This window comes from Glycine max, chromosome 11 (genome assembly GCF_000004515.6).
Source record: "Glycine max cultivar Williams 82 chromosome 11, Glycine_max_v4.0, whole genome shotgun sequence".
Lineage (NCBI taxonomy): Eukaryota > Viridiplantae > Streptophyta > Magnoliopsida > Fabales > Fabaceae > Glycine > Glycine max.
In genome coordinates this window covers 38,559,701-38,574,782 of record NC_038247.2, presented here as the reverse complement: position 1 = coordinate 38,574,782, position 15,082 = coordinate 38,559,701, and the positions used below count along the sequence as shown (strand labels likewise).

Below are 15,082 nucleotides of genomic sequence, written 5' to 3'. Positions count from 1 at the left end.
GAATGCAGGAATACACAAGCTTGATGTCATTCAAAACACACTATGTAGACCTAAATGAAGACTAAACATTCATTGTTTATTTATTTGTATTCATTATGCGATATAATTCGTTGTAACCCGTCACTAACCAATTAATATTATCAACTACTCGTTTGGTTAAGCAAGGAAATTGTTGGTCCAACAAAAATCATTTACGCGTACAGCATACATCATTGTCATAATTGACAACACATAATGACATGCATGCGTATTACAGTTTGAGCGTGACAACACATTGGTTGACTTCAGTACACATTTTGAAACTAGCAGTCGCTCGACAACACATTGGTTGACTTGACTACACATTAGCGACAACACATTGGCTGACTTGACTACACATTTACGCGTGTCTATTTTTTTGTAAACAAAGTTAAACAAAGGCTCGGTCACAACCATCTATATATATGGCAGACTAGGCTACTAAATCACACATTATCTTGCTTTCAAATAATCTCCCAACTGATACACAAACTATGGCATTTCTAGAAGAAACTAGCAGTTAGACGATTGTCAACTCAAGGTTGGCTTTCATTTATCCAAATGGATCGATTATTCACAATGATACTGGGGTTTACTTCCAAACTTCAACTCCGGTGCCCATTCGAGTACCAAATAGGTGTGATTTTGCAAGCCTAAAAACCAGAATACACAATACCCTTCAGCTATCCGACAAACAATTTTTGGATGAAATTCACTACCGAAAGCCATTCACCGATACAGGTAACCAAATTCGCTTTGAGTGTATCAAATTGATAAATGATGACGATGTCAACACAATGTTAATGTGTAATGATCAATTTTCTTGTGTTGGTCCGATTGAGTTATTATGCACCGTTGGAAGAACACCAGATGGAATAATAAACTTACTTGAACGCACTATGCCTCGTATTCATGACGCGATCCTGTATTACAACGGCAAATGGAACATGCCACCGCAGAACAAATTTGTTGGTTGCGCGTTCACAGGAAAAAATCCTAAGAAATTTCAAATTCCTTCAACATGTACCATCGATGAACTGAAGAATTTAATCAAGCAAGTTGCACCTAAAGGGATTCCCCCTCTTGGAATTCACGAATCACAAACGGTAAGACGATTGTTTTTCCGCCAACCAGCTCGGTTTGAGTATTCAGATACGGTTATAAAATATTAAATAAATGAGCTGATCACCAACGAAGAACTGCTGAAGGTGTTAGTACAATCTAACTACTGGAAAAAATATGGACCAATAGAAATTTTAGCTGTCTTTACTAAATATGTTGAAGACGAGGTCAGTGGGACGTCGCTAAACAACTGAATGTCATGTTTAATTTTTTGTTTTTTCGTTGATGTAACCTTTATATGTTTACGGCGTGTTTAATTCCCATAATAAAGTTGAATGCGTTGTTTCAGTGGTCCAAAAATTTAATTGTTAAAAGGGTTCATTTCATATTTTTTTGGATTTTGAGGCTTTGTTTTGACGTGTTAGTTGACGAAACTGGGGAACGGGACTATTTTTTTTGGATTCTTTGACGTCCAAACATGAGAAATGGCTGCCCTCCATTGTCTCAGGGCACAGGCACACCCACGCAAAAAAATCCCAAACATGGGTACTTGAACATGGAAAAAGGGTTCATTTCCTATTTTTTTGGATTTTGAGGCTTTGTTTTGACGTGTTAGTTGACGGAACCATGGAACGGGACTATTTTTTTTGGATTCTTTGACGTCCAAACATGAGAAATGGCCGCCCTCCATTGTCTCAGGGCACAGGCACACCCACGCAAAAAAATCCCAAACATGGGTACTTGAACATGGAAAAATGGTTCATTTCCTATTTTTTTGGATTTAGAGGCTTTATTTTGACGTGTTAGTTGACGGAACCGGGGAACGAGACTATTTTTTTTGGATTCTTTGACGTCCAAACATGACAAATGGCCGCCCTCCGTTGTCTCAAGGCACAGGCACACCCACGCAAAAAAATCCCAAACATGGGTACTTGAACATGGAAAAAGGGTTCATTTCCTATTTTTTTGGATTTTGAGGCTTTGTTTTGACGTGTTAGTTGACGGAACCGGGGAACAGGACTATTTTTTTTGGATTCTTTGACGTCCAAACATGAGAAATGGCCGCCCTCCGTTGTCTCAGGGCACTGGCACACCCACGCAAAAAAATCCCAAACATGGGTACTTGAACATGGATAAAGGGTTCATTTCCTATTTTTTTGGATTTTGAGGCTTTGTTTTGACGTGTTAGTTGACGGAACCATGGAACGGGACTATTTTTTTTGGATTCTTTGACGTCCAAAAATGAGAAATGGCCGCCCTCCATTGTCTCAGGGCACAGGCACACCCACGCAAAAAAATCCCAAACATGGGTACTTGAACATGGAAAAAAGATTCATTTATGTAATTCTTACAAACAAAACTCATGATTCTAAAAACTTATGTTTTTTATGTAATTCTTACAAACATGGAAAAATGGTTCATTTATGTAATTCTTACAAACATGGGTACTTGAACATGGAAAAAGGGTTCACTTATGAATTATTAATCATTTTAAAAACTTTTATTTTTTATGTAATTCTGACAAACAAAACTCATGATTCTAGGTTCCCTTTTTTTAAAAATAAATTTAAAACAACCGTAAACTTCCCTTAAGGACCACAAACAATCGGAATAACAAACTATATTATAAAATAATAAACTGTGCAAAACACGTCAACTATATTAAACAAAAACTGTAATAATTACAAATATTCATGTCAACTACAACACAACAAAATAAATACAATGATCAATGGTCCGTGCGGCGTCTCTAACGAGCCCTGACCGTCCCATCAGCACTGGGTCCCCCTCTCGCGATCGTCAGGCAGTCCTGCATAATGTCATATAACTCTGTGCCTGCAGTGACTATCCTAAGGTTGAGCACATGCTCCAACCTCTGTGCAATCGCCTCATATCCCTCGTAATCATCCTGTCAAAGTCAGTAAAAACATTTATTATGAAATTCAAAATAAACAACAACTCATAAAACATTAAACGCGCAAATAATCTTACCACATATGGAGGGGGGTCAAATGCCACTGGAACCTGGGGGCTGGGCGGCTGTATGTAGTCCTCAGGGTCTGCAGCTGGTGCATCCCTCTGCTGGTCAGCTTCCTGGGTCGGTGTCATGAAAGGGTGAGATATGCGGAAAAACCACTCAATGTAATCCGCAGATACCTGCCCAGGTACTAGACAAGGCTGACCCGCAGGTAGTAAGTGATCCGCAAACTCCATCCACCTGTCATCTATCTGATCCTGTGACAATCGTGCACTAACAGGCGGCGGAGGGATGCTCTGGATGTAACCGAACTGGCGTACCACCCTCTCCGGTCGAACTGTGACGATCATAGGACCCCATCTGAGCTGACCCTGGAACGATGAAATCTCCTGAAACGCCCTAACACCCCGATGCTCCGTGTACGGCAACCAGGACACATCTGTGACGGTCAAACCATCACAACGTGCCCTGTAGGGTGCTCCTGTGATGCCCTTCATGTGCGCCTTCGACGTCAACCACCGGGAAGCACGTGGGGACGTCTCCTGGTATGTATCGTCAGTCACGCACTGATGCACACTAGGGAAGTGCTCATAGATCCAGCACTACACAATAATTGAGGTTAACATAACATAAAAACATGTTTAAATCATAATCGAACCTAACATATTAATAAACACAAAATTTGCCTGAAGTAGCGTCAAGTACCCCGCAAGCTGTCGGGTGGTGGTCTTACAAGCCTCATCTAACTGGTCGTACATATGAACCAGCGCGGCAACCCCCCAAGCGTAACCACCACTATGAGCGAGGTCCCGGAAAGCGTCAAGGTGGACCACATGCACGTATGTTGCACTCTTATTAGCAAAAAGAGTGCAACCGACAAGGTGCAGCAGATAAGCGCGAGCTGCGACAATCCACCGCCGGGCCTGACATCTGGTCTCATAAATGTTACGAACTCATCCTAATCGTACATATGCTCCACGTGTGAGTGCTGTCTCCGCTCTGGCCTCCTCCGCAGACACTTCCAGCAACTCCGTGAGCAAGAATTTGGCCTCCTCCGTAGAAAGAGCGTGGAAACTGTGCAAGGCGTCAGTGATGGGCAAATGTAGAATGGACGACACATCATCCAATGTGATCGTCAGCTCTCCTACTGGAAGGTGGAAGGTGCTAGTCTCACTGTGCCACCTCTCCACAAATGCGGATATAAGTCCAGGATCGCCAGTAATAACTGAACAATCTATCAGTGGACTTAATCCTGTGGCAGCCACCAGGCCTTCAATCTCAGGCACTGGCCTCCCAATCAGTGTCACCTTCCTCCCATGTGACACTAACTTCAAATCAGGACGTTCCTGATTTGAAGTACAAATTATACAATTATTAAAAAAAATTAATCATAAACAAATAAATAAAAAATGACAAATAATTAACAAATTAAAATACCTGTCCACTCCACACGGCATGTGCAACATGCTCGGCAAATGATGTGAGCACTGACGGGTCACGTGGACCACCAGGGAATCCCTCTGCAGCATCATCACCATCTGACCCCTCACCACTATCAGCACCCTGTGCGTCCGCACGCATCTCAGGTGCCTCCGTAGGCTGCTCAAGGACATCATCAGTCATGTCAGCGACGTCCTCAGTCATATCACGTCCCTCCGTAGTCATCTGATGAACGCGTAGCCTACGGGCTGAGGCAGTAGGCCTACGCCTCTCGGGAACATCGCCAGCATCCTCGTCAGCAGCTCTATCTCTACCTACAACTCTATCTATGGCACGACCTAAACCTCGTGTTCTGGCCATGATCTGTAAATCATGTCGAACACGTATTTTTTTCGGTCAAAATATACACAATTTTCTTTATAAAAAATCAACTTTATTTATAAACAAATAAGACTAACTTAAATCAAATTATTTTCACACATACACGACCTAATTTTAAAAAAAAAATTAAACAACTTCATTTATATAAAAAAAACAACTAATGTAAAATAAAATTATTAATAAACATGCACAACTTAATTTTCTTAAAAAAAATTAAACAACTTCATTTATAAAAAAAAAACACAACTAATATAAAAATAATTCATTACTAAACATCCACAACTTAATTTTTTAAAAAAATTAAACAACTTCATTTATAAAAAAAAACACAACTAATGTAAAAAAAATTAATTAGTAAACATCCAACTCTTAATTTTAAAAAAAAATAACAAACTTCATTTCTAAAAAAAAACACAACTAAATTACTTAGTAAACATCAACAAGTTAATTTTTTTTAAAAAAAAATAAACAACTTCATTTATAAAAACAAAACACAACTAATATAAAAATAATTCATTACTAAACATCCACAACTTAATTTTTAAAAAAAATTAAACAACTAATGTAAAAAAAATTATTTAGTAAACATGCACAATTTTTTTAGTAAATAAAATACTTCATTTATAATAAAATAAACTAATTAATTATAAAAAATTAGTATTTTTATAAAACTTCCAAAACACACAACTTTAATTATAAAAATAGACAACTTCCTTTTTAAAGAAAAAACACTAATTTAAAAAAAAATAATAAACAAAAACAAACACAACTACTTTTATAAAAAAAAATTAATTTACAAATTAATATTTAGTAAAAATACACAATTTAAATTATAAAAAAAATATGACATAAAAAACCCAAACTTCATTTTTCATAAAATCTAAAAAACAAAATAACCAAAATAAATAAAATAATTCATTTAAAAAAAAATAAAACAATTTCTGTTTAAAATTTTTTTTTAAAAAAAAAACACAAAAAAAAAACAAAAAAAACACTTCCGGAAGAAGTGGTTCTTCCGGAAACATTCCGGAAGAAGGGGTTCTTCCGGAAAGGTCTTCCAGAACTTTGAAAGTTCTTCCGGAATTCTTCCGGATGAACCACTTCTTCTGGAAAGTTCCCGGAAGAGGTTTTCCGGGAGTCTTCCGGAAGAAGTGTTCTTCCGGAAGACGTTAAATTACTTCCGGAAGAACACTTCTTCCGGAAACTTTCCGGAAAAGGTTCTTCCGGAAGACTCCGTCGTCAGCCTTTTGCGCCATTTTTTCCAGCGTCCTCTCGTCTTCTCCCCTCTCGTCTTCTACCCTAATGTTCCGTCTTCTACCCTAAGGTTCCACTAAGCTAACGTTACACTAACCTACCCTAATGTAGTGCATAACAAAACCAAAGCTAAGAAGAAGGCCACCTACCTCGAAAGCAAATGGGTCCAAGGGCTGTCGGAGAAGCTCGCGGAGAAGAAGCTTGTCGGGGAAGAGAGAAGAGAAGAAGCTTTTGCGGAAGAGACTCAGTGAAAAGAGAGAATGCTTCCGAAAGAGGGAAAAAAATGCTTTTTATTTTTTTAAATGAAGGGCAAAATTGACCTTTCATTGAATTGCTGGGTGCACCAGCAATATTGCTAGGTGCACCTAGCATATCCCGGCTTTCTGCTGTTGGTTTTTAATAATTAGGGGACTCAAGATCAATTATATAATTAAGTTATTATTTTTTATTTCAGAAGTTTGAAACTGAATTTTCTAAAAATATTTTACAACTTTAATATTTATTTATTATTTTAAATCGTAATGGCCTAATGATTTTTTCACTAATTTTATCATTATATATATGAAAAAATATTTCTTAACACCTTTTAGATGTATACATTTCGGGAAAGATAAAGAGAAATAATAGATAAATAATTGATTTAATAAGTGATATAATATGATAGGAAAAAAGAGATAGAATGAAATTAAAAACATTGATGAAATATTTAAAATTTATGAGTGTTCAAATATAATTATCCATGTATATAAGAGCGTCTTATCCTTGATATGTATATGTATGATTTTCATTTTTATACTTCATATTCTCATTGATGAGTGTTAAAATCCTTGTAGGTGATCATCCTTAGAAACCTCTTCACCGCTGTTCTACTTTCTTTCCCCACCATGCTATGTTGCCCAAATTAAAATCACCTTCCCCATGTCTATTTTTAAATTAATTTGTTCGGATCTTCGAACGTGGGTGAGCATGAGAATGATGAGATATGGTAACATGAGTTATATAATGGGCATTATTTAAACTTTTATTGGCAACTTCTAAGGCCTTTTGATTGGTAACAAGAGTTATATAATGGAAAAGTTATAAGTTTCCAGTGCATGGACCTTCTAAAATTAATTAGTAATACATATTCTGTTTAACACTGTAGCTTATATATACTTCCAATTTTTGGCATAATATTGCCTGATAAGGTTAGAATAATTAACAAAAGCGGTTGGTTATTTTTATTTAGCCCGATGTGCATGTTTGTTTTATATTTCTCCGGTGGTCTCTGTCTTTATCAGTACTAGTTAGGTCATAATTCTCGTGCTAGTTTAATTACGGGGAAGAAGGGGACCAGAAACCAACCATGTTCTGATGCCACTCAAAGACACATTTATGAATAGATTAATCCACAAATGGCTGTTAATGCTGAAACGTGAAGGGTCTTTTTGCGAGTTTGGAAACACATTTTTAAAGCAAGTATACGTACTCTAATAATTTGTTCACATTAATAACACAGAAAAATGAAGATCTTATTCTTTTTGTAGCTTCTGTCTTCATTGATGTGGATTCAGTATTATTAAACGTGTTTTCAAACATGAAGGAATGATTTACTTCACATTCAGTGAAGCTAAATTCTCAGATGTGCCATCATTTGCATGCAATTGGCAAGCAGATCGAGATTAATATTTAGGTTCATTAGTTATTTATAGTACTCCAAATTATGTTTTGACTTTGAAGTTAATTTAATCCCTTATAATTTAAAATCGTTTCAATAAATTCTTTAATTTGTAATCATATTATAGCATTTTTTTTAATAAAATCTCCATAAGATAAATTTAAAAATGTTATAATAAAAATGGACGAAGCGCACTACACTGTTAAAGGGTATATGTAACAATAAAAGCGTTAAAAAATAAAATCCTTTTCAATTTCGTGTTCTTTACAGGCCATAAACTCACATGGATCAAAGTTGAAAGTTGAATAAGATTTTTTCAACCATTCCACAAAAAATTAGAATATGTCAAACTAAATCTTATAATGCGTTTGAAGAAACTAATCCTGTTTCTTACTAGTACGTACAATGATAATCACTTTCACATTTTTTAAATAATTTTTTATCTATCTATTTCTTTGCTAATTATAATATTTTTAAACACGTGTTTATATGATCTGTTTAACTTTTAAATATTTTACACACTTATCATATAAAAAATAATAATAAATTCATTAAAAAAGTTAGAAATATTTTTAATATAAATAAATAATTTGTGAAAATAGAATATATACATTGAAAGTTTAAAATAATTTTACATTATTATTAAATTATAAATCATTATTATGTATAGTATTATATATTTGTTGATTTTTACGATGATAATAATAAATTTTTATTGGTCGATAGTATTAAAAACTTTACATCGATATGAATCATTAAACTCGTCATAAATCATAATAATTTATAATCTAAGGATGTAATATTTACCCACGGAACACAGAAAGACGGATTAGTAAATCAAATTCAAAATCATTCATTAGGAACGCACAATAGATGCAATCTCGTGATGTGTAAAAAGAAACCATTCTATTCTCAACCATGACCATCATATGAACCCTCAAGAAACAAGATTCACATGGACGAATAAGGTATATACCTTTTCATTCTCCTTTCTACATTCCTTTCTTCTTTTTGTTTCATTATTCATTGCATAATATCACTTATTTTATTTCCTTTTTAATTTTTCTCTTCTCCTAGAAGTATATATTAGAATTTATTATCACCATTTTCTTTTTTATACAGTGCATAAAATGGATGGATAATATGATCAAGAAAAATAAATTATAAAACATTCCATACAAAAGTAGAAAATTTTTATAGGTCAACAAATTTTCTCTGCTATTATCATTAGACACAACAAAATAGACAAATCCAACTTTTATACATGTATAAGAACCAAAAATTTACAATTTCATCTGAACTGAAAGTTAAAAGGAAGATTACGCAGGCATCAAATAAATTTTTGGTCTTATATAAAAAATCACATGTTTTTCAATTTATTAAGTCAGATATTAATTTTATTTGTGAATTATGATTGTCATTTGACTCAAAATTTTTACACATAAGAATAGAATACTAGTTTTTTTTTACTAAATTGATCATTATTATTCATGCATTTGACATCCAATAATTAATTTAACCGAAAAGATATATAATTAATATGTATTTACAAAATATCACAATTCACAAGAACCTTGCAGAGGGAAACCGTCCCAAATCAACGGAATTCACAAGCGTGAGAGCAAACCTATCTGACTTTGTTGCTCTCTGTGTTGTCACCGTTCTTTTCCCTTCTTCCCTATACACTTCCATCTTCTCTATCTTCACCTTCAATTCTCTCACTAAATCCCATAACTTCTGTTTCTCTGTGATCACCAATATCTCTTTACACTTGCCCAATCTATTCAAGACGTAAACCAATTCCACTACTTCTCCAAAACCGAGACACACCAATCTCTCTCTAAACTCGTTAACTCTAAGAAAAATCTCACTCAACACCGCAACCCCATCTTCTTCCACCAAAGTCGCTACTTCAGAAACTAATCTATTCCCTTCCATGGATGCAGCGTTGGGTATGTTTCCAATCCCTTCTAGAACCGTTAACAAAGCCTCCGTCTCTCTCAACAACTCCTCGTTGGTAAGACCCGAAGCTTTCTCTTTTTCGGTTGGTAAGAATCCGACAATTCTGGAAGCCCAGAGAAGCTGTTCCACGTGTTTAGCGTACCATCGTACCCACAAAGAGAGTTCCCAACACACGGGGCTGCTTTTGTCTCTGAATTTGGAGAGGTTAAGGTGGTTCCTGCCGCCGCTGTATGGAAGCTGGTCCCTCATGATGAAGCTGCCACGCCTGATCACGTGGTGCACCACGATCAGGCATTTCAGCGCCACGGCGGAGCTCTGGGTGGTCTGGAGGCGGCCGGTGAGGAGGTCTACGGCGTCGGAGGCGGTGGCGCGTGAGCCATCACCGGAGGAGAGGAGCGTGGAGAGGTGATCCCGCGTGGGAGGGGCGAAGGAGTCGTGGCTGGTGGCTCGGAGGAGAGAGAGAGTGGCGCGTTTGGAGAGGATCGCGGCTTTGCCCTGCGATGCTTTGTCCTTCATTATTCCTATCAGCTCTTTCAGTTTCGTCATCGTAGAGTAGAGTTAAGAGACACACGCGTACACGCTAAGGGACAATATAGCAACCAGAGGATCCTTATTTTCTTCAAGACCAACTACTACCATATAAATATCACAGATTCTTATAATGTAAATATCATAGTTGAAATTTTAGACATAAACTATTTTAGTCATGCACACCTTATTATCATCAAGTATTAATTGCTTCTTGATGCAAGAAGAAAATGAAACTTGTGTTGATTAGCTACTGGTTTCTTCTCTGACTAATATCTCGGTTATTATATTAATTATTAATAATACATCAGTTAGTTTTCCTTTTCATATTACTTTCATCTCATTTTTTTCCTATATTATTTATTAATTCTTTTCGATCTTTCCCTTTCTTCTACTCATATATCCTAAAGGAAAAAAAAATCAATGTACATCCTATTTTTGGGTGTATAGACACAGAGCAAAGAGAGAAAAAAATAAAAATAAAAATAAAAATAAAGGTGTGATGGAAGAGAAAATGATGATAAGAAGACTATCCTAAAGATGAAGTGTATATTATAATATTACTTAAGGGTGACTCCATTCATTGTCCCGCTAATTATCAAAAAGCTAGCAAGACTTCGACAGGTTAGTTGGGTCAGGTGTTCAAAATTTTCAACCATGACTATTAATTAAATACTTCCAAGAAAATATCCTGAATGGCCAACTAAAAGTAACCACGAAGACTAATCTAATCAACAACATAATCACCGACGATTATAGAACGAAGACCAAAATTAATACTTTTTGACACGAGTGTTTTAAAAGTTAGTGAATTTTATATGTAAGAAATAAATAATAAAATATAGAACATATTTTGTAGTTAAGGAATAAATTATAAAAATAAATTATTTGAATTAATTAATTCAATACATATGTTGTGTAAACATTAAAATTGATAGATTTAAAAAAGGCTTAAGTTATATAATTGAGTAATTTAATGATATATATTGTAGATGCCGCAGGGCAGTGAGGAGGGATCTGGATTCTGTGGAATGAGAGTGATTGGGAGGTGAACATCATAGAAGACGGGTTTCAATGGGTGCATATGAGTGTCAAGTATGCAACGAAATTTTCATAGTACTTGTCGGTGGTATATGGTAGCCCTCATTACCAACGCAGACAGGTGCTATGGGAAAAATTGATGGAATTATCAGAAGATGTACATGGTACGTGAGAAGTACTAGGCAATTTTAATTCAATTCTGCACCACCATGAGAGAAATAAGAAGACTACTGAAGCTGCGTGGAGGAGCATGGATAGCTTCAGCAAAGTAGTAGTGTATGGTTTTATCACTTTTCATTTCATTTAATAAGGTAGTAGTGTATGGTGTGGTTAAATAAGGTAGTAGTGTATGGTTTTATCACTTTTCATTTCATTTAATAAGGTAGTAGTGTATTTTTCGAGTGAGTCTATGAGTTTTTTTTTTTCTTTTATCTAGAGTTATTAATTAGTTTAGCATGCACAAACTTACTCCACGTGCTCAGCATCGATCGGCAGTCTCATGATTCATCTTTTGAAATCATCATGCTATTTGGATGCTAGCATATATTTGATCTTCTTCATCAACATTGCCACATCTTATTATCATGTGTTATTCTCTATTGGAGAGATCTCAAGCGTAACAATGTGTTGCTCTTAAAGATGACCATGTCTATCTCAATTTAAGTAAATGACTTTGATTTTTTCATATTTTGTTTTTTATATATAATTTGTTTTAACATTACCTATTTCTCTCTTCTTTTGTTTTACAATATTCACCATATACTACTTATGTATCCTTCTTTCTATTTTGTCTCTTTAAATTTTGCAAGATTATTATCATATATATTTTTTTTCTATTTCATTTTCACCTCATTTTTCTTTATATCTTTCTTTTCCACTCATACACTTTGAAAACAATAAATACATAATTTTTTTAAGAAAATGCGTATTTAAAAACAACTATTCTTCTAGGAGACAATTTTGCATACACTATAGATTTTCTTTAGTATTTAATGCAATTGTATATTCAAAAATCGAACTCGAGATCACTAATTAAGTTAAAACAATCTCACATCAGTTGATCTGCATGTCCTATTATTACAAAGTAGTGTGGTGGCTGCCTATAGTGTGTATGTGTGTCTGTATGGTTAAATAGTTTTTTTATTAATCAAAAGGCATCATGAAAAGGTGCTCCATATGCCTTAACCCTAGCCAAGACATCAACAAGACCAAGGAATATGAAGTGTGTTTGCCACCATTGGGTTGGATACTTGGGTTTGGTCACATTTTGTTCTATTTAACAAGGTAGCAATGTATTGGTTGTTTATTTTAGTGGGCCTATGAGTAGGGTTTTTTTGGATCTAGCGTTAGTTTAATTTGCACTTAAATCATTCTCCACGTGCTCTTCATTCGACAACCTCATGATTGACCATATCCATTTCATTATTGTGAACATCATATCATCATGATCCCTTTCTCGACAATTCTTTCAGATTCAATCTTCTTATCCGTTAGTAATTCCTCCTAGATTTGCTCCCCCTTTATGACTTTCAATGTGCTTTTCCCCGCAAATCTCGCATAACTATAGCATCCATGAATTAAATCATCATGTAATTTAGGCGCTAGCATATCTTCAATCTTCGTCGTCATTTCCATGTCCTATTATCATCCATCCTTCTCTATTGGATAGGTCTAAAGTGTAACAATGTTTGTTCCTCATAATGACCATATGTAACCCAATTAAAGCAAATACGAATGATATCCTCATATTTAATCCTATAATTTAACCATTGAGTTCAAATTTTGATATTAAGGTTTTCTTGATATCTACTTTTATATATGATTTTTATGCATATGTGCATACTATATGTTTAAGAGTTTAACGGTCATACATTGATAGTGTAAAATAATTTTATAATATCATCTAATTACATTGATAGTGAAATAATTTTATAGTATCATCTAATTACATATCACTATTGATATGACTTTTAAGAAAACTATGATCAAAATTAACAAATTTATCATAAATGATAGTTTGTGATTAGATGATTATGATATAAAATTACTTTTCATTGTCAGGACATGCCCTATTTTTTTCGTGTTTAACCTATATAAATAATTTTTTATTCATATATAAATAAATTATTTTGAAATCAATAAAAAAATTAAAATATTTTATACTAATATGTGAAATCATATTATTAAACACAAATCATATATATAATTGAGTCTAGGAATTGAATGAGGACATCTTATTAAATTATTACTATTTAATGATATTAGAATTTACCTGTCATAAAAATGTTTATAACATTAATAATTTTTTCTTCGATAATCAAATCTTAAAGAAAAATAATTAAAAATTTCATCATAAATCATGCCACATCTTTTCGTACAAAGTTTTAACGCACTCCATTAATTTATGGCAATAAATGATTTATTTCCACTTTGATGTTTATATCAATCTTACATTTTTATTCTTTGTATTTCTCTTTCTTTCGTATTATATATCGTGTATTTCATTTTTACTTACATGTGATGATTGACGGTGAAGGAAATTGTAGAAAGAAAATTACGCTTGTAACCTAAAATTCCTGTATATATCACTATTTCATTACTACATATTACATTACACTCTTAATTAACCCATACGTGATGAATAAATACATGGTGATGTTTTGATTTTTTTCATTACATAGTAATATTTATAGTGGCATTTGAATTTTTGCGTCAAAATGCACCTGCATGCAGACATTTGAATTGAAAGAAGCTAGCTAGCAAGCAGTTTATTTCGCAGAAAGAAGAAAGAGACAAAACCGACAATCCAAGCTAGCAGACGAATCTGTGACGGTGGCTGATCGTGGAGAGAACCACAATTTGTTGTTACCTCCTGAATTCTTCAGGCAACAACCTCAAATTCAACCACCTGTTCCACAACAGTACTGTGATCAGTGTCGGTTTCATGTTCTGCAGTTTCATCAGGTTGAGGTTGTTCTTCTGCTGCTGTTACTGCCACCTCCGACTCTGTAGACTCTGTATCATCATGTTCTTGTTGTTCCGTTGGGACGACGACATCAACAACGTCGATTACGGTATTATCCTCAGACGTGAGTTTCTGGCGACAAATGGGACAGGTCATGCGAGAGGGTAACCATGTATCGATGCAATGCTGGTGGAAAACGTGTTGGCATTTTGGGAGCATCTTAATGGTGTCAGAGTCTTCGAACTCGACCAAACACACCGCGCACTCCTCTGTCCCATTCCCCACTTTAAGCTCCTTCGCCGTCGAGTATTCAAAAACAGGGCACTTTTCAATCGTTTCTGTGGCTGCTGCCACGAGCTTTGTAGTGTTACGGCGTCCGGAAGAAGAACAACAACACGCGCGTAGCTTAAACAACACAAACACGAGGATGCTAATGAAGACACATGACAGCGACACACTCCATGTCACCTTCGAGTTTTCACCTTTGTTTATCTCGTCGAAGGGAGAGTAGTTTATTGGGTTATTCCACTGTGCATTTGTACATAATGAACTCCACACTAGGACCACCAGGAACGTATATTGGGTCACCTCCATTCCTCAACTGTATTGTAGAACAAATAGAATGAATATGAGGCACTGAAATGTAGTGTTTTTGTGTGTGTATAGAATAGGTAATATATGTAAGTACGGAGAAGTGTAGCGATTTTTGAAGCCTTTGGTGCTGAGTGCTTTACCTAATTATTAAGAAGGAAAGAGGAATTGAGATGTGTAGACCGTGGAAACATAAGGAAGTGAC

The 15,082-nt window shown here is 35.0% G+C and overlaps 2 protein-coding genes across 2 annotated transcripts; both read right to left on the bottom strand.

Annotated features, from left to right (window-relative positions):
- Nucleotides 1–9,353: 9,353 nt before the first annotated feature.
- Nucleotides 9,354–10,298, bottom strand: LOC100804331 (putative clathrin assembly protein At4g40080). Its single transcript, XM_003537511.4, has one exon. The coding sequence runs from the start codon at nucleotides 10,296–10,298 to the stop codon at nucleotides 9,354–9,356; it is 945 nt and encodes a 314-aa protein (XP_003537559.1).
- A 3,904-nt stretch (nucleotides 10,299–14,202) lies between these two features.
- Nucleotides 14,203–14,880, bottom strand: LOC100804862 (E3 ubiquitin-protein ligase ATL6). Its single transcript, XM_006591750.1, has one exon. The coding sequence runs from the start codon at nucleotides 14,878–14,880 to the stop codon at nucleotides 14,203–14,205; it is 678 nt and encodes a 225-aa protein (XP_006591813.1).
- Between the last annotated feature and the right edge of the window lie 202 nt (nucleotides 14,881–15,082).

Bases quoted from the DNA above. Each gene is read 5' to 3' on its own strand.
- LOC100804331 (XM_003537511.4), bottom strand. From the start codon at position 10,298: ATGACGAAACTGAAAGAGCTGATAGGAATAATGAAGGACAAAGCATCG.
- LOC100804862 (XM_006591750.1), bottom strand. From the start codon at position 14,880: ATGGAGGTGACCCAATATACGTTCCTGGTGGTCCTAGTGTGGAGTTCA.